The sequence below is a fragment of the Synchiropus splendidus genome, chromosome 5 (assembly GCF_027744825.2).
Source record: "Synchiropus splendidus isolate RoL2022-P1 chromosome 5, RoL_Sspl_1.0, whole genome shotgun sequence".
Taxonomy (NCBI): domain Eukaryota; kingdom Metazoa; phylum Chordata; class Actinopteri; order Syngnathiformes; family Callionymidae; genus Synchiropus; species Synchiropus splendidus.
In genome coordinates, this window is record NC_071338.1 from 8,934,025 (window position 1) to 8,960,484 (window position 26,460).

A 26,460-nucleotide genomic window follows, 5' to 3' on the forward strand; every position below is an offset into this window, starting at 1 on the left:
TGCCTAAACACGATAAAAAAGGAAATAAGATGAAATTTGAATATTAAATAGTCAACCGAGAAGAGTGTGGAAACATCAAAAGGTCTGGCAGACTTGTGAGTCCCAGAACCAGCACAGCAGAACTCGTCCTATAATGGAGCTCACCGTACACTGACATTGGGAAACAGTCCAAAGAGCCCAAAAGAGGGGACGGTTACGTGCGACGATGACACGCTTTGATGGACTGAACAAACTGCTTTGAGACAGACACCATTTTACACAATATCACGGTGTGGCTGTGCAAAACTTTGGGATCTGATGTCACACGTCTTCCTCCTGCACATTTTAACACGGCCGTCAGCAGCTTCACACGCTGCGGCGCTGAGATTAAGAGTCCGCTCCATTACGAGCTGCGACGATATGAAATTACGCCCCGTCCCGCTGTGATGCGTCTCCAGTCACATAACGCTGAGCCCTAAGCATTGCCACCCAATATCCAATCAGAGGCCACACCCTCTCCCTCCCCCCCTCCCCTGCATCTCTCTCCTCCCACTGCACTTTGAAGTTGCTTTCTCAAACCTTTTGGAAGAGGATCAGACCGGCTGTAAAACAGAATCACTAATTAATTAAGCCAAGTCAAATCTGAAACACTGTTTGTTTGCTCGCCAGCAGAGCAGACACAACAGCCCAATTTCTTTCCTCCTGATCCAAAGCAGATCAAAGCAGACCTGTCTCATCCCTGGGTAGGCGAAAATGCCAGAAAATGAAAGGCATCATCCCAGGGAGCTTTTACCAACTTTTTGGAGAGGAGTAGCATTTGGGGTCCTGCTGTTTGATCATCTGATGGGCTCAAAGGGAACATTGTGTGCGAGGGCAAATCTGTTCTGTAGCAGGCTCAATAAGGTTGGGAGATGATTATCTCCCAGCTAATGAAATGCCGGGAGGAGTAACAGTAATCTGCTATCGCCCCCTGATCCTTCCACCACAGACGTAAGCCAAGTCTTTATGAGAGGAGCTGAAGCCACGGGATTGGCTGCACATCAGATGTTTGGGGCAGGACGGGGGCATCAGAAGCTTGCACCCTCTGTGCCAACTCTGCAGCGATACACATAAATGAAAAAAGAGAAACACACAAGCGGGTGCAATCCCACCGTGCCAAGCTGTCCCCCTCTTGAACTGAGAGGAGAATAGTCTTAAACACAGTGAGACAATTATCTAACACAGAAAAGAAAAAAAAAAAAACTTCTGTAGTTGAACTTACAGAAACTGTTATGGATTCTAAATACACTGCTGAAGAAATAGTCATCATTCAGAAATAGCATTTTGTGGATCTGTTGTTTGTTTATAACCCTGAATAAAATCTGTGGTGACAAAGTAGACAAATTCATTTGAGAATGTTCCGATGCAATGAAGTGTTAATTTCGAAACGAAATATGTTCGTCGACGTCCCTTTTCCCCATGACGAAGATGAGAAGATAACAAAATTATACATGTTATAATAACACGAACGGAAAATGAGTGAATGTGCGTTATAGTTGACAAACAAAAACAAGACCGTCCCCTTGCTGCGCCCCTGTGGCTTCAAACAAAACTGCATGCAGGAGGATTACTCCGAACCATTAGACTGGTCCGTCATTTCAGGGTTTTGGCAACATGGAAACAATTGTGGCGCGGGGCCACGGCTTAAATGAGTGCCGCCTTAATGTATCAGAGTAATGATCACTTTATTAAATATGAAATATCATGTGACGAAACGTAATAAAAACTAAGCGGAAACTTCGGAAGAAGCGGAAACCACTTGGTGAATCAGGAGTGTGGACATGATCATAACCGTTTTCAGCATGTATTTTAACAGAAAATCCTGAAAGAAATTTCAGTAAATGGCATTAACGCATCTGCAGCTCACAGAACTACAGTCGTGCAGCCAGCCAGATAAATGAAGAGACGGACCAGGTTTGGACGGCTGCAGGGAGCAAGATTTAATTCTCATGATTAAAAACGACTTTCATTGTCATCAACAATTCAGTAAATGTGAAATCTTGGCTGCTTTCCATTTTGGTTTTATTTATTTGAGGAGGGTTCAAAATATCTTAGCGGAAATCTTGCATTTTAAGTTTGTATTTTTTTTTATCTGTTGAAGTCTAGCTGAAGAGTTTATATCATTTAACACACACACCATTTCTATTTCAATTTGCTGGTGTTTCTAATAAATACAACAACAACATGTGTGTCATTTATAAATGCATATTGCAATATGCAATAAATTCATAAACACACTCAGTTGAGCAGCCAATCAAAAACACAAGTTTAATATCTGAGGTACATTTTAATTTTCAAATCTAAATCAAATCAGAACTTGGGTCAAAGGCATACCAAGAACTTGTTGCTAGATCTACGTAGAAGATGCTAATGTTCTGTTAACAAAGAAAAAGCTGCTCAGAATCCCTCCACTGATGTTGTACCCACTGGATTGGACTGGATACCAGCACTGAGGTTGAGGGTCATACTCAGGTACAGAACTGGATCTTGTTTTTTTTAATCCAGCTCTAGCTCCTCTTGGTAGCGCTCAAATGTGGTGCAGTGATTTGAGGTTTAGTGTCTGTTTTTGGTGGTTTACCTCAGCTGCCAACTCCATGGGTGCACATGTTGTGAATTGCAATTCAGTTGTCATTTTCCTTGACAAAGAAGTATTGCCAAATGACAGGCTCACTAAAGTCTGCTGCTGCAGCAGGTAGGTGGGTTTGCAGTACACAAGTAGTGTTGTTTGCTTTGTTTGGTCATTTCTACATTGTGAGGTAAAACAGTAATGACATTACTCATCATGTATGAAAATAAATACACTTTTTAAATTAAATAAACTGTGTATATTTGCATATTTGTCCATATCATCAATTTTACAGATGGAGTGGTCAGTGAAGCAGCTTGATGGCCAGATTTTACAGCAAACCCCCGTGTAATGTTTTAGTTTTGTAACTATCACTTCTTTATTATGTACAGAAGTGTTTGAATGAATTCCTGTTATTATATAAGGAAAAGAAGGAAATTGAGAGTATGTAATTTAGTAGTGTATTTTTATTGAGTATTTAGCAGTTGAATGTAATGGATTAGCTGTAACTCTGAATACAGGTAAATTAAAAACGGAAGAGCAGTCTGAACCTTTATTTAACCAGTACAAATCACAAAATCACTCTTGACCTCACTGTGGATTGGACACAGATTCCAATGATGAAGAGAACATAAACACTGTTGCCTCATGGCTCACTTTTGTGCATTCGCTGTGTGTGTCTCAGCAAGGCTGTAATGCAGCAGTGACAACTAACAACTTCAATGCTGTTTTCTGGATCACACAAGGGAATACAATGTTGCACTGTGAGCATGTAATCTTTCCCCAGTGTGTCTGTCTGAACGCCGATCTTTGTCTCCACAAATAAATATAATAAAGTAAATAAAGTGATGCTGCAAGAAGAACAATTGGCTACTCATTCTGAACCGCAACACAGTAACTGCTTTGAAAGTGCTTGCCAACATTTTGCTCATTTTCATGACACTTTGGAGAAGATAATTCAACATCAAAAAAGATACTAAGCAGTCACCTGTGTCAAGCGGAGCTGTTGTTCCATGAATATGTTGTTAATGCAACGCAGCAGCATTTGTTATTTATTTAATGTTCTAATGCTGTCCGGACAAGTTATTGACTAGCTAGCTCCCGTCGTGACATAATTTCCTGCATCTAAGGCCAAGTTGTGTTGAGCAAAATTTCACACCCTGTTGTGCAAGAAAGGTCTGCGACAAAATCCAACTCCACAGCCAGACACGAGTTTGGTTTGATTTCAAAGCCAGACAGAAACCGAGACACAATCCAGAGTGTGAAGGCCAGCAAAAATAAATCGGCCTCCTCTGCGAGTTTTGTGGCGGGGGAGTAGTAAGGTGTGTTTCTGACAGAATGGGACCCTGAAAGTGCATCTCTTCACCAAAAAGTTTTAATAATATAAAATTAAAATAGTAAATAAAAAAAAAAAAAACTAGCATTGCAAAAGACTGGAGGAATGGGAATGGATCAAAAGAATGGAGAGGGTGGGAACCAGACGTCTGGAAACACTGTATGAATTTTCAAGCGTTTATATTCACAGAACCAACAAGAAAGAACACTTACCTTCTAATTGGTAGTGTTCACCAGCGATCCCCTCGGCACATGCCTCATCTATAGTATCCTAAAAAAAGAACAAGGGAAGCAGGTTAGCGTTTCGATTCATATCAAGGCGAGATATTGCACCAGACAGTGAATAAAACAGATTTCTGCAAAGGTTAATGGCCAGTAGCCGTCTTTTCATTTCACCACATGTATTCACTGACAACTGTGTTGATCTTGAACACCACTGCAACATCTATCAATCAGATAAACGAGTAGCACACGTCTGGAATTCTGAAGTTTAAAAGAAGCAGCTAAATCACTACAGTCTGTCCTGCATTGAATTCTGAGAAAGAGCGCCGTTAGCAGGGCTATTTCTGTGGTGCGCGCTCCTCAGCGATACGTTCAGAGACTCGCTTTTATCCCAGACTGTTTTCACCCCCGCCCTGCTCTCCTGCCAGTTCTGTCTGTTAGTGCATACCACAGGGAGTGGGGGGACATGCGATCCTGTGGTTTCACTATGGAAAGGGCTGTCTCAGGTGTCCATGTGGCATTGCAGTCATCTGGTCCAGAAAGCCATTACTCACATGCTGACAAACGCATAAACATGCACACCACATAGCTTCACACATATGCACATTTAAAGACTGCTGGCCCAGTTTTACCGTCACACGAAAACCTCTGAAACATCCAATCTTAAAGTTGTACAAATAGTGGAAAAAACACAGGTAAAGAGCACATGGCCATAAACCCCAACATGGATCACCCTCATCACTCCGTAAGACACCCTCCCAGAGTACACACTGAGAACGGGGCACACTTAAGATTACATTTTATTGTCAAAGAAGCCTTCATAACAGGGAACAATGTGAGTACTCGTCACAGTAAGGAGTAAAACTACAATCAACTTCATTGGACTGATGAAAGTGAGCATACGTGGCATTTATACAAAGTTCGTTGTAGCGTTTCTGACATTAACAATAGATTAAAGTGCACATATACATGTGTACTTTGTTGTGAGTACTAAGTGAATTGTGCATCTTCACGCAGTTAGAGGCCAAAATATTATTTTACTCTCTTTATATATCGTTTCTTTTTCATTTGAATTCAAATTATTGAATGCAATAAAATCATTGACACCTGAAAAGTGTGTAACAGATAATGTGAGATAAATAAGGAATATATTGTTTGCTTCGAACAGCATGTGTTGGAAGCAAACAACACAGAGACAAGCTGGAGTGCAATAGATCAACTTCACAGTGAAAGATTCGTGTGTGATCCTGAAAGGTAAAAGGTCAAACTGAGTGATCCGTCCCTCCTCAGGCTACTGTTGGCCACACAGCAGCACTGTGGGTGGCCACAGATGGCAACCAGTGATTAAACCTTAAACTGAACTTTCAACATGTGGCACACACCAAGTGCAGGCGTCACAAACAATCAAAGTCCTCATTCCAACAACCTGAAGTATTTTACAGAATTCTTATATCACATTCATCCACTCCTCAATATACGGGTTTAATTACATGTTCATTTCATCAGCATCTTAAAACGGCAGAGTCGGTGCCGATGATATCCCTTCACATCCAGCACGTACATAACCAAAGAGGGATCAGAACAGATAGTATTTTTTTTTCTTCGCGCAGTTCCCCATCAGAGTCAGACTGAATTGAGTATCTGTCACACTGGGGTTCACTACCCTCCTTTTCCCTGCAGTAACAAATCTACTCCACCATTAACATTCCTCTAACACACTATCAGACACACCCAGATACAGAATCTTCAATGCACCTCTTGTCTTTGATGAATAGAGGAAAATTATTGAGAGAGCTGACAAGAACATGAGAAACAGGGAAGATGGAATGTGCTAATTGCTTGTTGTCTGAGGTGATTGATGGGTGCTGTATTATTGGTATGTTGGAGTTACTCTGGAATTTGTTCTGGTAAAAAAAAAAAAACACGCTTTTCATTCACTCTATATGGAGGCGCTCTTCTTTCATACCAAATCCCTAAATGGTAGGATATTTGAAGGTACCGTTGAACAGCTCACAGAAACTCTGACAGAACGTGTGGGTTTATTATAGATTTTGTTTGGGTTTTGGAGAAAACTAAATTACGTTTCACTTCTTAAAGCTCAAAAGAATTCCTCTGATGCAATTACTCCAAGTTTCAGGTTCTCAGCCGTAGCATCGGCATCATTAAATCGGACAATTATATGTTGCACCAGTGTGGCCTACATGAGTTAGAATAAACTTTCACGGCAAGACGATCACTTGTAATTACAGTTTCATTAATGTAGTGCCTGCTGAATCAATCAGTGTGCAATGTTGTTATTGTCATCGATCACACACTTTAGCATTGCTGTTAACCAATATATCCACTAGGTGGAGCACCCCAGAGTCAAAAGTTTATGGCAACAACAAAATCCAAAACCAAAATGGCGACGGAGGCAGCACAGTAGGGGGACATGATCTGTGAGGACATTAAATATATTTTAATTTATATTTTAATATATTATATGGCAACTGGAGGAGATTTTCCAGCATTGTCATGTCTCCTTTGTGTCTCATCAGGTGGTGACAGCAACGCTGCCCCCATGGTTTCTGGTGGTACTACTCCGTTTGGTCCTCATCTGTAAGCGTTGTGGAAACGTGCAGAAAAACAGATGAAATTAACACAGAGCACGGACAGAAGGCTCTGTCCACATCCGGATCTAACACCAGACTTTTCTATAGTATTCTCGTACATCTGACGAGTAATGAGAGTGGGGGTAGACAAGCAGCGGGGGGCTTGAACTGCCTCTTTTGGCAGTTTGAAATCATCCATAGGTGTATAAGGAAGCTAAAAAAATAATGGGTTGACTCAGCATTTTCAGCGTGAAAAATGTATTATACTCATACCGAGACTTGACTGTCAATGATTCAATTTATACCGTATGTGAATTTTGGGCCATATTGTGCAGCCCCATGTCAAGTGTACCATTTCAAAAGTTAAATAAATACAGTCTTGTTCAATGCAGCATTGACCTGATTCAGCGCCCCGGAAGGATTTGCACCAATGGGTCTCAGACTTTGATCCAGCACAATTCAGACACAAGTCCTCACCCTTTGCTCTGCTCATAAGTGAGGGATAGTTGTGAAGAGAGCAACATGGCAGTAAATGTTGCAAAAAGTGCCGAACCAGCTTTTCCACTTCGACGACGGTGTTCCTTCCGTCACTGGTAGCCATGAGCTCTTGGTCGTCAGTATGAACCCCACCGTGTAGGGAGATTTTATGGCTCGTATTCACAAGGAAGCTGGGAAGTGCAATGAGCAATTCTATTCAGCACGGCAGATGGAAACAGTCTATGGGAACTGTTTGCACAGGGAACAAACTATGTAAGGGTAATAGGAACCTCAAAGAGTCATTAATCCATGATGGACATGACAGATTTCCCATAGGGCTCTTTGTAATTGGGGGTCAGAGGTAATTGTTCATGTCATTATCCTTACTTAGGAAAACGCTTCCCAACCTTGCGGTTGCTTTGAAATGGTTTGGCATTTGACATATTCAGTAGGTCAATGTTGAGTGATGCAATTTATGAATGTGCCGTTCTCACCAGCCGCTCGGGGCTATACTGAGGTTTCTCTTCCTGATTTGGTCTGATGTGTAGTGTAACAGAGCATGAACAGACATCTCCCTAAATCACGGGTGTCTACCTAAAACAATTTTCCAGACATGGTGTTAAATGTTCTGTGGAAACCAAAGCATACAGAATTCCACTTTCAAGACCGGCCAGGTCCTTCAGAGCTTCTTCAGGGTGCCGAGAAGAGGGGTTTGCCGGGGCCCCTGTGAGTTTTTAAGTTGTCCACCCCCCCCTCACAAGTGATTTATTGCTAGACCATAACACTGAACGCACTGTGCCTGCCCTATTACGGCATCCCATATTCATAACTTGCTGCTCCAAAAGACTGCTTGGTTTGGCCGCGAAAACATTTTGGCAGACATCATCAATCGCATCAATTGCATTTGCACGAATGATGAACATGATGACAGCAGGGTTAAATAACAACAACTGACTGCTGAGAGTTTAGCAAGAAGATAAACATTTCAAATCACCGTAATCCTAATGGCAATTGAGCTTCTCTGGTTTTGCTCATCAGCATTGCGGCTCCATAAACAAGTAAACAAGATTTTGATTTCATCCCAACTGGTGTTTAAAAGCAAAATGATGCTTACTGTGCACATAATATGTACTTGTATGTGATTGTGGGAAAGTCCCACATGGCCTCGAAGCCTCTGTGCTGTCCGCTTCCTCAAGCCGCCACACAGACAGCCAATTTATGTGGCCGACGACAGCTTTCCCTGATCGCACGCCAAAGCTCAGTGGAGGGAAGGCCTCTGGAGCAGTGGCAGCCCTACTGGCACTCCATCAAAACGAAGGAAAAATCTCATTAGGAGTTGGGCAGGGTGACTCCTGCGCTGTCCCTCTAAGCCAACACAGGGATACACCTTCAGGACTACTGGTGCCACAGTGCTGACGAGGTTCAGCGCACATGAAAGCATACGCTTCCAAGTAGGCGAGACTGGCGCAGAGACATGGGTGGATGTAGAGATAGTGGTGGTGCTTCAAGTACATGTTGTTTGGTAGTGTGACACAGCTGAAGAAACAGGAGACTTACTGACAACCATGCTTCAACATTAAAACATTTAAGAATAAGACTCAAACACGTAACATGGAGCAAAATCCTAAAGGTATTTGAGGGACTCATCCACATACTGGGAATCTCAACGTCAAATCACCAGGAACCGAATGCTTCCATTTAACTTTAAATGTGGGGAAAAAGACGGACAAGTTCAAAGACTTGTCGATGTTGTCACTGTGTCGAGCACCAGTGACCCATATATAATCGTCGAAATATTTTCAACAACCAAACAGCAGCAGACATGGGGTAAGTTAGCGGTTAAGTCAGGGTATAACTAAATAATTACTCAACTTCCTTCAATTCTAATTCATAGAAGGTTGAATGAATAGTGAATAATTATCACATCATTTACTGACACTCACAATGTTATCTCAAGTGCAGTAGACCAATATGCCTGCTGAACAGCACTCATGAGCTTGATAAACCTTCAAAGAAAATGGAGGTACTGGCTTATTTTAAATGGAATAATCTCTGAGAATGTTCATTACTGGCCACCTGGGTGCGTGTGATTGTTCCACTGAGAAAACGAAAGGGGGGCCACCAGTCATTGTAAAACACTGATTATTTTTGGTAAAAATGCAGGCCCAATCTAGTTATTCCAATTCTTTACGCTGGCAAGCTACTCACCTTCCAGCTACATTAAGCAGCCAGTTTCAAAGCACCACGCAGCAGTAAAACACGATGCCCCGAGATGGAGCCAAGATAGATGGTGTTGATGTGAGGCAGTGAAGCAATCCACTACCTCTGAGAGCAGCTTCAAAGGGAATCAGTTTTCACACATGAAATAAAGATCTCAGATAATCATATTGCAAAGCAAAACTGATGCAAACCATCTTTGGAAAGAGACATGCGGGCCAGTTTTCAGTCATGACCACCAGACTGATTGCTATGGAAAATGAGCTTTTCAGTACTTATTATGGCCTACAAGAATTGTTGTTACAAAAACATCATTGCTCATTTAGTGATGATGGAGGTGGTTTCTTAGCATCGCTCAGTACATCACCAAGACGACGAGATTTCATTCCAACAGATAGCCGATAAATATTATAGGTCAGTGGCTTTACTCTTACCCCAAAGACTTTGTATTTTTACAAATTGAACAGTCCAGAGAAGGAGCTGGATTCATTTGAAACCCAGGACTATTCATATATCATGCAATGAAATTCCCAGTGACAGGATAAAACTGGACAAAAATCAAAACACCCCAACGGAAATGGAGATCCATGTCAAACACATGCAGGCACAGCATAGTTTATATGGATGCTGAGGAACAAAACAGAAAATAACAACCCATAAACCAGAGACAGTTTTGCATACTACAGGTGCTTTATCTGATGACCACACTCTTTATACCTTTGATGTTCACAACAAACAAAAAAATACGCCACGCAATAAAGTCATATGTCAAATGGTTGCTGAACAGCGACATTGAAAACGAAAAGGCACAAGATGCTCATTGATTCCTTCAGTAATGTGGGACCATGATTAATTAACAAAATTAAAATATATTTATTTCCAAAAACCTTGCAAACAACAGTCAAACTTGCATGAGCAGTCTGTGATGTGTGATGCTTTCCGTTATGTCGGGGGATCGATTATTTTAGATGACTTTACTTCAGCTTTAAGAAAAAAGAATTTAAAAAAAGTCTGAGTGGCGGAAGACGATGATGTATTTAGGTGGTGGGGGGGCTCTCTTGGGAACTGCTCAGGAGAAGATGCGAGGAAACATTAATAGGGACATGAGTGAGAGCAGTCTTTACAAGTCTGGGTCAAATTGAATCACGATGACCCCCAGGAAAAAAAAAATTAATCGTTTAACAGCATCAGAGCCAGGTTTGCCGATTACAATTAGAAAGTGTGGAGGTTGTTTCACATCACAGGGACCAATGTGTTAAGTGAAGCTTCAAAGACTGACACCTCTTTAATAAAGATGACACCCACTCAGTCACTACCCATCTATTTCTCCTCCCACTCCTCCCTAAGCAAATTATAGCAACAGCGTTGGGACCCATCACCAGGCAGGTTGGAGAAAGTGGCTCTATGATTAAAGAGCGTGTGGTCAGCAAGTCTGAGGGGTTTGAGGAGGCAGCACATGCCTCGTGGTTTAGCAGGTCCACAGCAGCACTGCCTGTTAAATGGCTGTCCAAACACACTGCCGATGGTGAAATCAGCGTTTCAAACAGATTGTGGAGGCGGCTTGGTTCATTAGCCGTCTTTGTACTTCTGATTCATAAAAGTGATTGATATAAACGCGAGCACATGCTCGGCAGCCTTGTATGTGGGTGCTATAATCTGTTTTGCCTCTAAACATGTTTATTTGTGCCATGATCGGATGCTTTCCTTTGAAACGGCTGCAGCACCGTACGAGCCGCCATCGCTCCACGTCAGATTTACATTGCAAACACTGTTGGTCACATTACCTCACCCACATCAAAGGCTGTCTCCTGAAAGGCTCAGTGGAATATTAGCGGAGATTTACAGCCCTCATCTCTGCGCTTCAGAAACATGCTGATCTGAGGTAATCACCCGCCTCCTCTGCCTTTTGTGTTTCATGTCTCAAGTTGGCCAACACTTTAATGACCCATTTACAAAACTTTTACACCTGCAAAGATAAGCTTTTACGATCCAGTCGTGCCCCCGGGCCCTCGACGCTCGTGCACTTCCTCAAGCTAAAAGCCTCCATTAGTTTTATGAAAAATACATAGCCATAGCAATTAACATTTATCACACTGTTTATCAAAGCTCATCTAAGCAGAGAGCAGTTGGGGAGAAGCCGGTGTCGGCACCGTCAGTCAGCCTTCCGGGCATTTAGAGGGCCTAGCTGGGAGATACGGCTGACTAAAAGCTTTAATTAGAAGTACCCATTTAAACCATCTCATAAACTGTTTCCTCATTAACACACTACAGTCAGACACCCTCCACGTGTCCTGAGTTTCAGTCATTTGCCTGTAACCGACATGCTTGATCAAAATATCAGATACTGCTGTATGAACTAGCTATGCTGTGTTTTTTTGTTTGTTTGTTTGTTTCATTGTGTTTATAGGCTATTTTGGTGATGTGGACTTAAAAATGTATCTCCATAGATTTATCTATTAATAAGGTGTTTGAAATATACTTCCAACAAGAAATGCAGGAAAAAGATCTGAAGGTGTTAAAAACATCAAATAGTGTTCTAGGTGAGTAAAAACGTAGCATTATGGCAGTCAATGAAGGGCACTGTAATAAAATGTGCTTGATGGTCAGCGTGTCATCCCAAAGCTACACTTTGATTTAGAGGGTCAAAGCAATACAGTTGGGCACCTAAGGCTGAACAACAACCATTACCGAATCTATATCGAGATAAGAGCATCCAAGATTTGAATATTAGTTTATCAAACATATCAATTCCTCTCATTCATGACAGCCAACCACAAAAATAATTCGACTCATAAAGTAAGGTTGTAAAATTTGACTAAAAATAGTGTCCGAAAAATATAAATGAGAATTGACACTAGACGTAAATAGAGATTAAAACATTTAATAGAGACCGTCACACCAGCAATTATTACTCCATGTATGGAACTTGGTGCATTAAATCTTTTTGGGGTACTTGATGGGTGAGAAATGATCACCAGCCAGCTTTGCAGGCTTATATTCCCCTGGGGAAGCAGGGGTTTGGAAAGGAATGGAGACAGCCTGTCGCTTGGCTTTGACTTGCAGGTGGTCTTCGCTTGCCAAGAGCAACAAGCCACAACAGAACTATCTGAACACAGAACTCCACTTAGTCCTCAATAACATTTGAAAGAAAGGATGGAGGTGTGGACAGCGAAAAAAAAAAAAAAAAAAGATTTGTGGTGTTTTTCAAAGCAATAATATATAATGTATTAGTTATCTTTGGAACCTCCTTCAAAAGAAACTGCTTGTCAGGAGGATATTCTTTTACAGAATTTATGGACAATGTTAATTATCACTACAAACATGTTAGCTTCAAAACATGCGTGAGCCACTTAGGGTCCTCGGAGTTATACAAGCAGCCCTCTTTGTAGAGATTGTCCTCTAGTGGTCTGGATGGACACCAGCATAAGATAAACCTTTCCCTCAGGGAAGCATGGGGGTGGCCATTTCAACCCGTTCTTAAAATCCATCTTCTGCAGCAGCTTTTCTTTACTGAGGAGGGAAGAAACCCAGAGTACTTCAGATCAAGCCTTTGGGAAGTTTTACCTTCACATCATTAAGAATGTAGTAGGAAACAGTGCCACCTGCTTTGGGATAGCGTCCAGCTGCTCGGTAGGATTCCAATGTGCTATTCCCACTAATCAATACCAGGGAACTGAAACCTGGCAGGTAATGTTTAAAACGTCATGAGATTAGTCTCTCACACAGGTAAACCATCAGCCTTTGGCTGAAATTAGCCGCCCAGCTCATGAAGTGATCGACGCCTGACAACTTTAAACAGCTGGCACGATTAATTATTGGTTAGAAAAGATAATTAAATCCTCCAGGAGCATTTTAAATAGGCAGTGTGTCTCATTTCCTCACAGCCATTTCCTCTCCCATGCAGACGTCACACACACTCCAAGTGGCAGATTACAGCTTGAAAAGCCTGTGATGTGTGCATGTTTACCAGATGGGACAGACCTCAACACCAAGGTGGCCATTCTTCCCGTCTGACAGACACACTTGCGCACACAGACCCAACAGTGAGGCAGACGTCCTACCAGCCACAAGCCGCTACTTCCAAACATCGTTTTGACGATGACCTTTTAACTGTGTAACTAAAATCTCTAATTACAGAGCGTGCTTTAACTTAGCAAGTAAACATGGCAAGCAGAAATAGACACTTCAACGACTAAATACAAGTACAGTGGTGCCAGAGGCACGCTTCTATTCATAGATGACTGGAATTAGTGGCTTGTGTCACTGTTGGCTGTAATGAACTTGCAGCAGATAGATGAAACCAGCCAGCGAGTTCCAAACACACCTTAGCTGGTATAATGACACAAACAAGGAACAATCACTTATCAAGTCCTGCGTGAGCTCTTGCATCCCATTCCTATTAAAAGACACATAAATATGAAGCTAATGTCTCAACTGGAAGCAGCTGTAAAGCACTTCAGGATTTAACTTGAGCAGATATTGCTTTTGGAACCTCAACAATAATATTACAAGTTGATAAGTACATATGCTGTATCGCTTCTTACCAGAACGATAGAATATAATAGAACATTGAAACAACTAGAAATAACAAGAAATAACTAAAGCTAATAGATACAGGGGGTGGACAAAATAATGGAAACACCTTAAAGCTAAAAAAGGTTTGCAGTTAGCAGTTGTTATTGAGATCAGAAGTGGAAGTCTTGTTGGGAAGAGGTGAGTTTGACAGGCAGGGCAAATGGCCCCTTTGTGGGCTCTGAGTTGGTGTGCTCCATTGAAAGTCTTCCACGCGAGGTCCACTCTGGGATGTGGCACCTGTGGAGCGTAAACACACCAGGGGTGGACAGCTTTCCTTTCAGCTGGGCCACTCCTGTGTTTAGCTTTCCTTCCACCAAAAACATCCCCTAACAGACAATCCAGAGCTCCTCCAGGTCTGGCGCCAGAGGAAGAGCTCCAGTGGGCGAGAACCAGTGTCAGGGGGAGGGTACAGCGCTCTCCTGGCTGTTTACCTTCACCACTTCCTTGACTCCCTACAGCTCAGGTGGCCTTAGGGGCCTGGTCACCGGAGCTCTCAAGCACACAAAGGATAAATCAGAGGAAACCGGAGTCACTGCTTCACCTCCCGACCAAGCTGGTACACGCTCACTACTCAAGTGTTAGCACTGATGAACTCACACATTAGGGTGAACAAATGGGTTTTGTGCGTGTGTAATCTCATGAGAGCCTCACGGCGCTAATGCTGATGTTGATTTCATCCTTGTAAGAGACTCACTCGCTCAAATTTTTTAGCACTCGCTGCACGGCCAGAGCACAAATCGCAGGGGGATCCTGATAAACAAACAAGAGTGAATTATTTGGGGTTTAAACACTTAAACACCCACTTGAGGACAGCCTTTCAAGTGGGTGATTAAAATTGGGGCCCGAGCTCCCAGAGATAGCTCAAAGGGGCTCAGTGTCACCACAGGAGCCCTTGTCAAATCCAGTTTCTCTGAGGGCCCACACTTCAACAACCCTGTTGATCGCTAACCTGTGACTGGTAATCCTCACTGCCACTTGTCATCACCTTCATCATCAAACCAGTGCCAATCTGCATGTCAAGATATGGATCAGTATTTTAGTCAAATTGTGTGGAACATACAAGTAAAACACATGTCTAGAAGAAATACATGCCATCTTCCACATCAAGGAGTTTTGTATGACAAATACCAGAGGATTTCCAAGGCAGAGTGGTGAGACAAAGAAAGACGGAAAAGGCTCAGATTTAAGCAGCAGCAAATCCAGACACAATAAAAAAAAAAAACAGCAGTCGTCAGAACTGGAAGAAACCCATGACAAGGTTCAATTCAAAATTAAAAAACAAAAAAAGTATTGGTATGGTGTCAAGCAAAGAAGCAACTAATGAAATACAAGCAAGCTCAACAAACATGGAGATATGGAGATAAATAAAATACGCTGTACAAGCAGCAAGAATACTGGAAATCCAACAAATGTGCTGAGATCGTCAGTTGACATGACTCATTTGTAGTCACCCCAGCCATATTTTATTTTATTCTCCTGAATTTAAAAAAAGCAAACAGCAAATTGCATTTTTTTAAATATTAGAGATCATTAAAACTTAACAGGAGCTACAGATGGTCATTGGTTTAGTTTCTCTGTATAGGTCTTCAATAATTTCATAATATGTCTGTGATCATGACATAAGCACCATCATTATTCCACATCAAAATGCTGTGAGTAAAAATTGTTTTTGGATTCAAAAAATGGAATATTATTACTTATGACTACTGGGATTGGAAAAAAAATAGACAGACATTACAGTGTCTTTTTAATCATTTATTACGTTTTAAACATGCACCCAATGCTGAGATTAGATTATTTCAACTGTTACATTGAAAACAATATGCAGGTTAGAAAAATAGAAGTGCCTCTTAATTTATTAATACAGAGTTCTTTCAGTCTCGTAGTCTCAGTAAGAAACAAGTGAGAAAGTGTGGTAGTGTGTGGCTGACTACTCAATGTGTCCCTCATAATCCGAGTCATCACACTTGTGTCGCTGAAGTTTGATCTAAGTTTTGCAAGGCTTGCACACTGTGTGCATCGTGACCAGCCCGGTTCTGACGGGACATTAGCTAAGACCGAGCTGGTTGGCTCTTCTTCTCCGCGAGATTCGTATGTGCATAGATTTTCTTTGGCTGACCCCTAACGTAGATGCTAACAAGGTAAGCACGTTCCGTTAACCTCTGCTCAACATCACCCCTCTAAGGTTGTAGACGCTGGATTAACACCACCAGTGAGTTCAAGGGTCGTACTGCAGACCAAGTTATCTGGAAATGTAATCCTGTTCCACCGGCATGTTCTTCCGTTGTGTCACAGCAGAGAGACGCAATGACGCCGTCTCTCAATCTCCCTTACCCTTACTGTTCCACTTACCTTTTGTTTTCAATATGAAGGAATTCAAATCACAATTATCATTTCTATGAAATCGCTCCAGTAGCAGAATCAAAATAAAGCACCATGTACGGGGATTGTTTCGTGCTAATCTAATGATGGTTTCACAACATCAATGGACAGTAAACAGAAATCACTTCCGAGAGAACTTTTCATGCAAAGTGCGTCTCACGTCTATTCAACGTCAACACTAACAGTGATAGACTAGAAAGAAATGAGAATTGGTCTTTGTTGAGTATTTGATTGAGGGGGAGAAAAATCCCAAACAGAATACAGACCATGATAAGAGTTCATGACAGATATAATTCTTTTTAAATTTAGACTAAAAAGCCCTCCAGTACCAATGAACAGCGGATGATGTGCTGAGAGGCAGTTTGATTACGAACCATCCGCTGCTTCAAACACGTATTTGGGGAAACAAAGCACAATCTCAGCTGCTAATCCACTGGAGATTCGGAGCACATTCCCGCTGAAGCCTTTGATCTCTGGAGTGCATCCAGACAGCTGACTCCACTCACACACACGCACCCACCGCACACCAACACGCAGGAAAAATTATTTGCACATACATGGCTCAGTTTCACTGCCCAGTATTAGCGTGTAACACATATACAGTTCCTTGACAGCTAAAAGTGGCAGAGGAATAAATCAATATGAATGGAGCACTGCAATAAATAGCAACTAGGGATGCACAGCATATTGTACACTTGCTCTACTGTACTGTAGAGAGGTGTGACTTCCAAACCAGCTAGGACTTGACCATGAACCTTCCACTTGTACTTGTCAGCATGACAGCCCAGGGAAGCAACTAAGAGTTCACTCTACACCGTTATTGATTATTAATAGTAACTTAGTTCATTATGATTAATATGTTTAATCCAATCTTTTGAAAAGTTTAAAGAAAAACATATATAAAAATGGGGTGCAGCAAGTGACATTTTCTGGCCTGAGTTTATTTCCTTAGATGACAGCATCCATCGCAAATGTTTTAATCTTATTCTATTAAAAAGCAATATCCTTTAACACAGTGGTTTTTGCTAGTACAAATAAAGGAAGCAAGGTAGAAGGCAAAGAGGTTGCGTAAAAGATACTAAACTACAGCAATCACCAATATTCTGCTATGACTTTCTTTTAATTTCCTTATTATTATTATTATAGAAAGACACTTAAAGGTTAAAACATTGATCTAAAATTAACCACCTACTTAGAGGACTAAGTCGACTAAAAGCAAAACATTCTGCAAAAACAAAACGCGACATGTGATAAGAACACAAGTGAACAGTTAGACAAGAACGAACAGGATTTGGCTCTTCCACGACTTACTCCAGCTATACACGATTACGAATTGCGATCGCTAATCTTGCATGAGCGTCCTCCGTTACTGTCGTTCAACGCAAGATGGTGGGCGGCCCGCCCTTACGACAGAGCAGAAGGGGACAGTGACTTCCTTTTGGGAGGAAAAGAACATCAGTCTCACATAAAAGAGACAGGCGATCTGGGAAACCACACACTTAACAAATGCGACACCCGTCCTTCCCTAACAACCACATTCAAGGGTAGTAGTTCTGGATCTGAACTGGAGCCGTAGTACAGCGTCACACCAAAGACCATTAGTTGAGCAATAAAGCTACACAAAATGATGTTGGACTCTACTCTCTTTCAATTTACACGTCTACTGTAACATAACTTTGTATCCAGAGGGCAACATTCTGCCTAGTCACTCAGAAAATTGACACATCAACAGTACATTCTATCCGTGATATGAAACTGATGCCACCAGCAAGGCATGTAAGACTCCCAGTCCCCAAGCTATGTTGATGTGAGACAAAGACTTCCGCGTGGACTTCTCACGGGAACATTTTTTAAAAATCACAGAGCCTCTCGTCGGCCAGGTGCTACCCCTCCTCCCCAAAAGACCCGAGCTTTTCTTCTCTTCAGAGTGTGTGGCTGCAAACTTTTCTCCCAGCCTCTTCAAAGAGCAACAACGCTCCCATGGGAGCGCAGAGGGGGTAGAGCCCGGTGGGAGAGGGGCATACGTCACACAAGGGGCCAGTCGGTGGGAAAAAAAAAGCCCATATTACGATCAGAGATGGAGGAAGAGGATAGCCTGAAAACTGTGTTGAGCCACAGCAAAGGAAACACCTGAATAGCTCGGCCTAGTTTTTAAGTTGATTGCAAGCTGTGCGTGGTGAGCTGCAAGTGGTCGTACCACAGGGGGGGTCAGTAGAGGAGGAGCCATCACTGTCACCACAAACACCTCCCTGCTCGGCCCGTTTCATCAGCCAGAACCTACACAAGGCCACAGGGTAAACGCAGGGAACAGATGGAGCCTAGAGGACAGGACCCCATGCAGGGGGAGGGGGACCTCAGAGCACAAGAGAGGTGACTCTGTGAGAATGAATAATGCAATAAACCATTGGGCTAACTTTTTAAAAATGAATTTCATTATGCATGCGAGATTCATGAGAACATTGGCACACATTACGACTGAATGTAGAGAGGAACTAATGACACCGACAGCTTCATAAAACCAGTGGATTAGATTTGTGAATTATACATTGACTATTTTGTCCACAAAAATTTGCAAAACCTCTTTTTCCAACAATCAGAACAGACATTTATAAGTACATTTTTCCCTCATATTTTATAGCAGGGTGCTCAAATTTTCACAGTAATTAGAATCAAGAGCTTGAGAACTTGAACTCGCAAGTCGAAGCACCACTGTATGCATTATTAGATGTTAATTTTGTGAGGATTAATGAGCAAAATACAACTTGTTTTATTGGGCATTCACAGACTATAAGAAGTGTGAAATTCTGGCAACCTTTTCCAATGCGGTTCTTTCAGCGCCTATTTGCAAAATGTTTTTCCTATAAAAAGATCAGGACATTTCAAAACACCAGCCATCTCATTCAAGTTCAGGGGTGTATCGCATCCTGCATACATGATGCGTCTCATATGTTAGGACCCATATCCCACCTGTCCAAGCTTGTCAGTCAGTGTCAAGCTCCCAAACAAGGTCTGCATGGAAACACCATTAAGCCCTCAAGTGCAGTAACATGCATCGCATCACACACACACACAGACACACACAGACACACACAGACACACACACACACACACACACACACACACACACACACACACACACACACACACACACACACACACACACACACACACACACACACACACACACACACACACACACACACACACACACACACACACACACATGACTCGTGTACAACATGAAGCTTCACAAAGAGGAAACTTTTCACTTCATCTACAGTTTTCCATAACTTTGAGTGAAGATGCGACAGGAACTTCATATTGTATCGTCTAAAGTTACTCCAGCTGGCAGTCGCAAGCCTTTTTAGAAGCGCTTTTGAACATCCTCTGCCAGATCACGTAGTCTATGCCATAGGTGCGGGATCATAAACACTTGGCAACTTTGCTTTAAATAGACCTCACAAGTCAGATCTTCAGTGATCCACAAGGACAAGTGAAGCTGTAATATTCTTTATAGAATTTAAATATAAATCTAATTTAGATTATAGCTGACATCTAAACTTGCCAAGCCACAAAGATCACAGGAATATTTCCAAGCTGGAGTTGCTCAAGAGGCGGAAGAACTTTGGGCACCTTCTCCGGTAGTCAATGCAAATAAGAATAGCGCCGCTCCAAGTTTCTTGTAAATGGCATTGTACCTGAATATATTCCAGCTTTTATTTTCATCATAACATTGGTGTTCAAGCCCTGTGAAAGATGAGTATGAAAATAATATTTAAAGCACAAGATATAAAAAAACTATGCCACATGAACTTAAGTAATAACAGTGATGTATAACTCAAACTCTTCAAAAACATTTTTCAAAACACATTTAAATTTGCCATTAGGAAGTCCAGAGATGAAATATTTCAAGATTATCAAAAATATACAGGGTCCATTAAATCTGCAGATCATTGTTGAACTATTTGTTTATATTGCTGTGTGCATTGGTTAAACATTTAAAACAAGATTGTCAAGGAAACACGTCTTCATGTTTAAAAATCATCCCAGTAAACTCAACCCAATAAATTTGAATGACTACAGAACCTGGCACACAATCCCTTACAAAGGGCCCTGAATAAATAAAAAAAATGTCTTATTACTGTGATGAACGCACAGCAGATAAGGACCAATATAAGAGTTAATAAACTCATCCTGCAGGCACAAACACGTGCAGCAGTTTATCAGTCAGGGAGGATCTTTAGTGCTCACCAAATCACGGGCTCAGGACCATGAAAACCTTGCTGGGTGTTAGAACCAAGACAAGGACTACAGTGGCCTTTAGACTTCAGATCACGCAACAAACAAGTGACATCTTTAAAAGAAACAACAATCAAGGAAATGAAACATTGTTCCAATTCTAAAGCATATGCTGTTCTAATTTAACTTAAATATAGTGCAAGAACAATGTAACTCATGCTTATAAGTATATAATGCATAGTATAGCATATGTAACTACAGTGAGTGATCACTTTCACATTTTATTAACTCATTTTTCCCCTTGTCAAACTAATACTACATTGTTCTTCAACACCCTTTTGCCTTCTATGGCAAGTGTTAGTGGCAAGTTTGGGAAAAATAATTCTGAAATTATCTTCCACATTAAAGTCTGAATTCAATTCCACGTCTTTTATACCACACCCAGGTGATGCCATGTTATTCCCCTGTCTCATTGTGTGGTCTACGGTTTATGATTTAATATGATAACGGCAGTTAAGAGCTGGTTTATGACTTGAGTATTAATGGAGTATTTATGCACACATTTTATTAACATTACAATGAGCCCTGGTGTTCATGTTCATGACCTCAAATACAAAAGACCATCCAGAATGAAGGGAAACTGGCAGCAGAACACAGTGGTTAAAGAGCTAATGCAGAATTTGTTTGGGTTTTTCCTTGATGGAGAGTTTCTTTCAAACCAATAATGGACAAAATAACACTGAACCATAGCGGACGTCTCCACATGACGTGGTGTTGCTAACACAGCCTATGTCTTCATGCCACACAACGTCTCTATTGAAAACATTCTTTGAGCATATCGAACACAGATGCATTTATTTTTATTTCTTCAAGCATGTTTTTCCCCTTTTGCTTGACTTCAAAAAAACAAATCAAATATTCTCTGAAGACAAATCAGAAGAGCCTCCTCATACTTCATGATTCCTGTGTTTAACCGTCAAACAACAATAAGACTCTGTTCCGGTGCCAAATACAAAACAAGTCTGACCTCTAACATTTCTCCCTCTCAACACACTTGTCACTAGACTGTCACAATACAATGGTTTCCACTCAGGCTTGATCTACTGGCAACTTTAAAGAGCTCAGAATAGTACACAGGCTCCTGCCAGCGTTTTGATCTCTACACGAGTCAATGAGACAACTACCAAAGGAATTTAAGAAAGAAATTCATCTTTTTTTTGTCACAAAAACAGATGTGTGAGGTAAACAACAGACAACAAAATGCATCACATGAAAAAAGGTATATTTGGCACATTCTATTGTTTTGCTTTCCATAATCCTGACTTTATTTGAAAAAGGAAGTGACAACAGTATCCATCAACAAAGAGCTACATTTGGCAAAGAAACCTGATAACTCCAACCATGCAATGTGGTTCTACAAGCTTAAAAAACAGTACAATATAATTGTAATGAAGCAATTCCTAACCATTCCCAAACCTCAGAAACAAGTAGAAGGACTTCATGAAAATTAGCAATACAACGCATTAACAGACCTGCAAGCAATCATGAGCTTTGAACTATTACACAGAGCCAAGGTTGTTTTCGCACTTTTTCTCAGAAGGTCTGAGGCAAAAAAAATGAGTGGAAAATCTCTCAACTGATCTATGCGGACGGAAACAAAGAGTTGCAGTGTCTTAGGGATCTATAGAAGGTGCCACAAATCACTTCATAGTTATCGGTCATGCAGCATGACTGAGGAAGTTATATCATTATTCTACTAGTCGTTCATAGAAGGCTACTTTTATGACGCTCATATTGCATTGAAATCCAGAACATTGGGAATCAATTACAGTTCACTGCATCCAGTGCGATAGTCCGATTAAAGCTTGCCTCTCACAGCACGCAAGTTTACATCAGACGGCAGGTTTTAACAACAAATATGATCCTAATTCTATCAAAAATTGTTAGAGATTTCATGAATAACTTATGACATATAACCTGCCACACATGCGGGTGTTTGAGAAGTGTCTAAATCAAAGCTGTTGCTTTTCTTCTGCTATTGTCTATACGTTTCTCCCTTCAAGGGCTACTTTTAAGCACTTTTGCAGCTCTTTCATGTTATGCAACTACATCGCTCATAATTCATGGAATTGATAAAAAAAAAACAACTTCAAAGTTGTGTTAGATAACCATCTAACAAAACATTTCAAAGAAGGAAGCGGGGCTTTTTGATCCGTCTTGACCTTCAAACTCTTAAAAAAAAAGAGTGTTAACCGGGAGCCAGAGTTGTGCGCCTGACCATAAATAGGTGAAAGTGGCGGCCAGCGGCGTCCTACTCACCCGCGTCGTAAAACCGCAGTTATTCTTGTGGTGACAGTCGTGCTGCTCGTAGTATTTCTGCTTCGCTAACCAGTCGTCGATTCCTTTCCGAGCCAAGCAGGCATTCACAACAAAACTATCCCCTGAAAACAGACAACATGAATCACGTTACAACTACAACTTGCACGCTTCCCTCGGCAGCCGCGCTGCAGCTCTACAACCAAAACACACTTACAAACTGCTAAAACTTACACAAGACCAAAACAAACCTATGAGTTTTACGATATAAACACGATTTAACCTACCTTCTGGGCTCTCCCTTGGTTTACAAATAGCGGCTGAGGGGGGGAAAGAAGACAATAAAGAGTGTTACTCGAAAGTGCAGCGCACTGATTTGCATGAGGAATTAGCATCTTACCATGTTTCGAGTGGAGTTTACCCATTTCTTTGCCACGAGATGAAGATGAAAAGCATCAGACAAATATAATCCACAGCCCAAACAACAATATCCAAGACGGAGGAGTCCGCGTTGAGTGAGACAGCCTGCACCCGGCAGCACACAACCGCACGCCTGGAGAATCTGCCACTTTCTGCTCCGTGGCTCCGCTGCCAGCGAAAACACCGGAGGTGAGACGCGCTGCGTCCGGTTGGCCCTTCAGAATAAGTGTCGTGGCGGTGACTACACGCTGCAGAATCTATAATCAGCACATTCAAGCTGAAAAACACATTTTATAATGTCAACCAGCTAATGGCGTTTAACTTGTTTAGAAAACACCACACAACAGAAAGGACGACCATGAAGCCAAATAATTTTGGTGATATGTCATTATACAGGTACCAATGTTATTGATGTTTCTTTGTTATGTATGGTTCGTTTTTCTTATTTTGTTTGTTTTTTGGGGGAATTTCTTTTCCTAAACAGGAATTCCCATTAACAAAGTTTAAATATGTTGCTTCCATTTTATAACACAAACATTAGTGAACTTTTTTTTTTTTTTTTTTTTTTTTTTGCTTTCCGTTTTTCCCATCATTTCAGCGGTGTTTGACATATTGTCACTCAATTGTCATTCTTCTCTTGTGCGTCCTGTCCTGGTGACACGTTTCCAAAACATCTTAGAAAGAATGTCAGCTGCATCAGTAAAAAAAAAAAAAAAAAGAAACTTCTGATACTCCGCACATTATTAAAAAGCTTCTGAATAGAAAGTACAATATGAAAAGTACAATATTGATGTGATTAGAGGAAAATATGCTGGAAACTTGACCAGTCTTTTCTCCTCCTGACCTGCTGGCCTTGTGCCTCTCCGGTGAGGAAATAAACTGTAACAGATCGGATGCCCTCAGATTGCGGTCCTCGGGGCGTAATTATGGGGCTCTGTGGTCACTCACTGTGCAGGTTGTGAGTCGTTGACTCAGGAAGGTTTTCAAATCCCAGGATAACCAATCATCAAAATACAGCAGGGGGCACTTGGCTTTATTTCATGACCAGCCAACAGCAGCAGAATGTGGACATACTTTCCATTGATATAGACACTAAATAATAAATACCAATACGAGCTCTTCTGTATATTTCATTCACATTTTGTATTTTAAAGTGTATTTAAACGCAATTTTATTTCATATCTGTATGTGCATTTACGGTCACAAAGCACTTGCTTCTTGAGCTGACATCTTGCAAACATCTCTGTTGCAATCGAGGCAAAAGCAAGTCTTTCATCTATCATGCAAAATTCTCATCATCTGCTCTTCATCTGTTTTATTATCCTTTGGCTTTTAGAATAAATTAATAACAGAAAAGAATCGTAAATGAAACGCCCGCTGCTACTGATGTATTATTGAGCTTTATCTGTTAACTGCACAATTTATAAATCAGTGTTCAAAAACAAAACATTTAATCTCAGAGACCGTGAAGCAACTACTTTGTCTTGAAAGTTGTGTGTCGGTATACCAATTAACCTGAAGCTGTAAAACCTGCTAGCTATCAGGACAATCCGCTTTTCGCCGTGAGAGATAGCTATTTCGTTCACCCTGAAAATAAATTTACAACAGACGGATGAAGCTCTCTGTCGTGCACATGATTACAGAATGAAGACGAACCGGAAGGCAAAGCCCTCCTTCAGCTTTGATCAAGGCTGAAAGGAGAGGATGAATGGATGGTAGCACCAAAAATAAGATTCCTTGGTGGAGGTGGCTGTCATTCCAAGGCAGCGTGATTCAAGCTAGCTCAACAAGAAGGAGTGGCGGGGAACATCATTTTCCGACTGGGAGCTTTGGGCATGGATTACTCCGGGTCTTGTCTTTTGTTTGGGTTTACCTATCATGTCAAACAGAGAAGACTGGCCTTGAACCACAGTACATGGGACTCTGATGAAGTTTGTCCTCATCTGTTATCTCTTGTCCTCATCTCATCTGATGGGAAAAATGAGACATCAGTTTGTGTTTACACCATGGGAACTGTCCCTCAGAGATAGGATGTAAAACTGTGATACAGGAGAAGCGTTAAGTAGCATCACACCTCCTCTCTTAGCTAGTATGGAGCCTCTGGGTGTCTCTCAGGTGAGGTGTCCATTGTCCATCTGGGAAAGGCCCCCAGAGATGATTATGCCTCTTGCTTGACCAGGGAACACATCTGACTTTCACTAGGTTGGAGGAGATATCTGGGAAGAGTCTCAGGCTCCTCACTTCAGCAGCCGCACCTTTAAGGCTGACATGGATAAATGGAAGCAAACAGAGGGATGCAGGCCATTGCTGGAACCAGACCATATTTGTGGCCAGTAATATTGGGTACTTTGAGTGAAATGCGCTTTTATAAATGGGAGGACAAAAAAAAGAACCGAAAAGGGATGAGTACTTGCTATGCCACTAATATAGAAATTTCCGACATCTATCGTCAGGGCAGATCAGATCCATTCATATGATGGCATGCAAAATATAAATACCAAGGCAAGAGGATCACAGAATAACATTTGAAGATGTTCCTGCTGTGAATAATTTGATACATGATGATAAATACCGATAAATACGACAACCTCAATAATTTGCCTGCAGCGATGATTGATGCCGCCTGACACTTTATTACACTGAATCTCTAAAATAGACAGTCAAACTTGTCAGTACAGTTTTATTACCCATACTGGATATGCACTCCACTTACTGTGGTATTTCTTCAACCTGATTTCTGCGTTATTTGAGTTGAGTTGAAATTATGAGTTGTGTTTCATGGCAGTAACTCAATCTCTATGTTATAGGGCTCATATTAATATCATGTTAATACAATACCTGGGTTTCTTTTTGAAGAGCACCCCATGTTCTGGGTGACAGGGGAGATGGCAACACAGAGTGTTTGCTAATATTTTTCTAAAATTACCAATTGGTGATTACATTTGTGCGTAACATTTCTTTAAAAAAAAAAAAAAAATTTTAAGTTCATTGGTTGTCATGTGACATGTCAACATACAACTCATCCTCACGGCATCATATATTGATGTTGGGGTAGTTGACTGCGTGCTATACTGATGACAAAGACAGCCTACAGCGTTGTAT

General features: G+C 41.3%; 1 protein-coding gene across 2 annotated transcripts in view; it reads right to left on the reverse strand.

Annotated features, from left to right (window-relative positions):
* Positions 1 to 23,497, reverse strand: part of nkd1 (NKD inhibitor of WNT signaling pathway 1) — a 32,877-nt gene extending 9,380 nt beyond the window's left edge. The window contains exons 1-4 of one of the 2 annotated variants that reach the window (XM_053866717.1): positions 23,339 to 23,497; positions 23,226 to 23,258; positions 22,942 to 23,063; positions 4,133 to 4,190 (exon numbers count right to left, since the gene is read on the reverse strand). In XM_053866717.1, the coding sequence (XP_053722692.1) occupies positions 4,133 to 4,190; positions 22,942 to 23,063; positions 23,226 to 23,258; positions 23,339 to 23,363 (238 nt within the window). In that variant the 5' untranslated portion in view covers positions 23,364 to 23,497. The remainder of the gene's footprint in view (positions 1 to 4,132; positions 4,191 to 22,941; positions 23,064 to 23,225; positions 23,259 to 23,338) is intronic. The other variant, XM_053866718.1, reaches the window with a different exon arrangement.
* Positions 23,498 to 26,460: the final 2,963 nt, after the last annotated feature.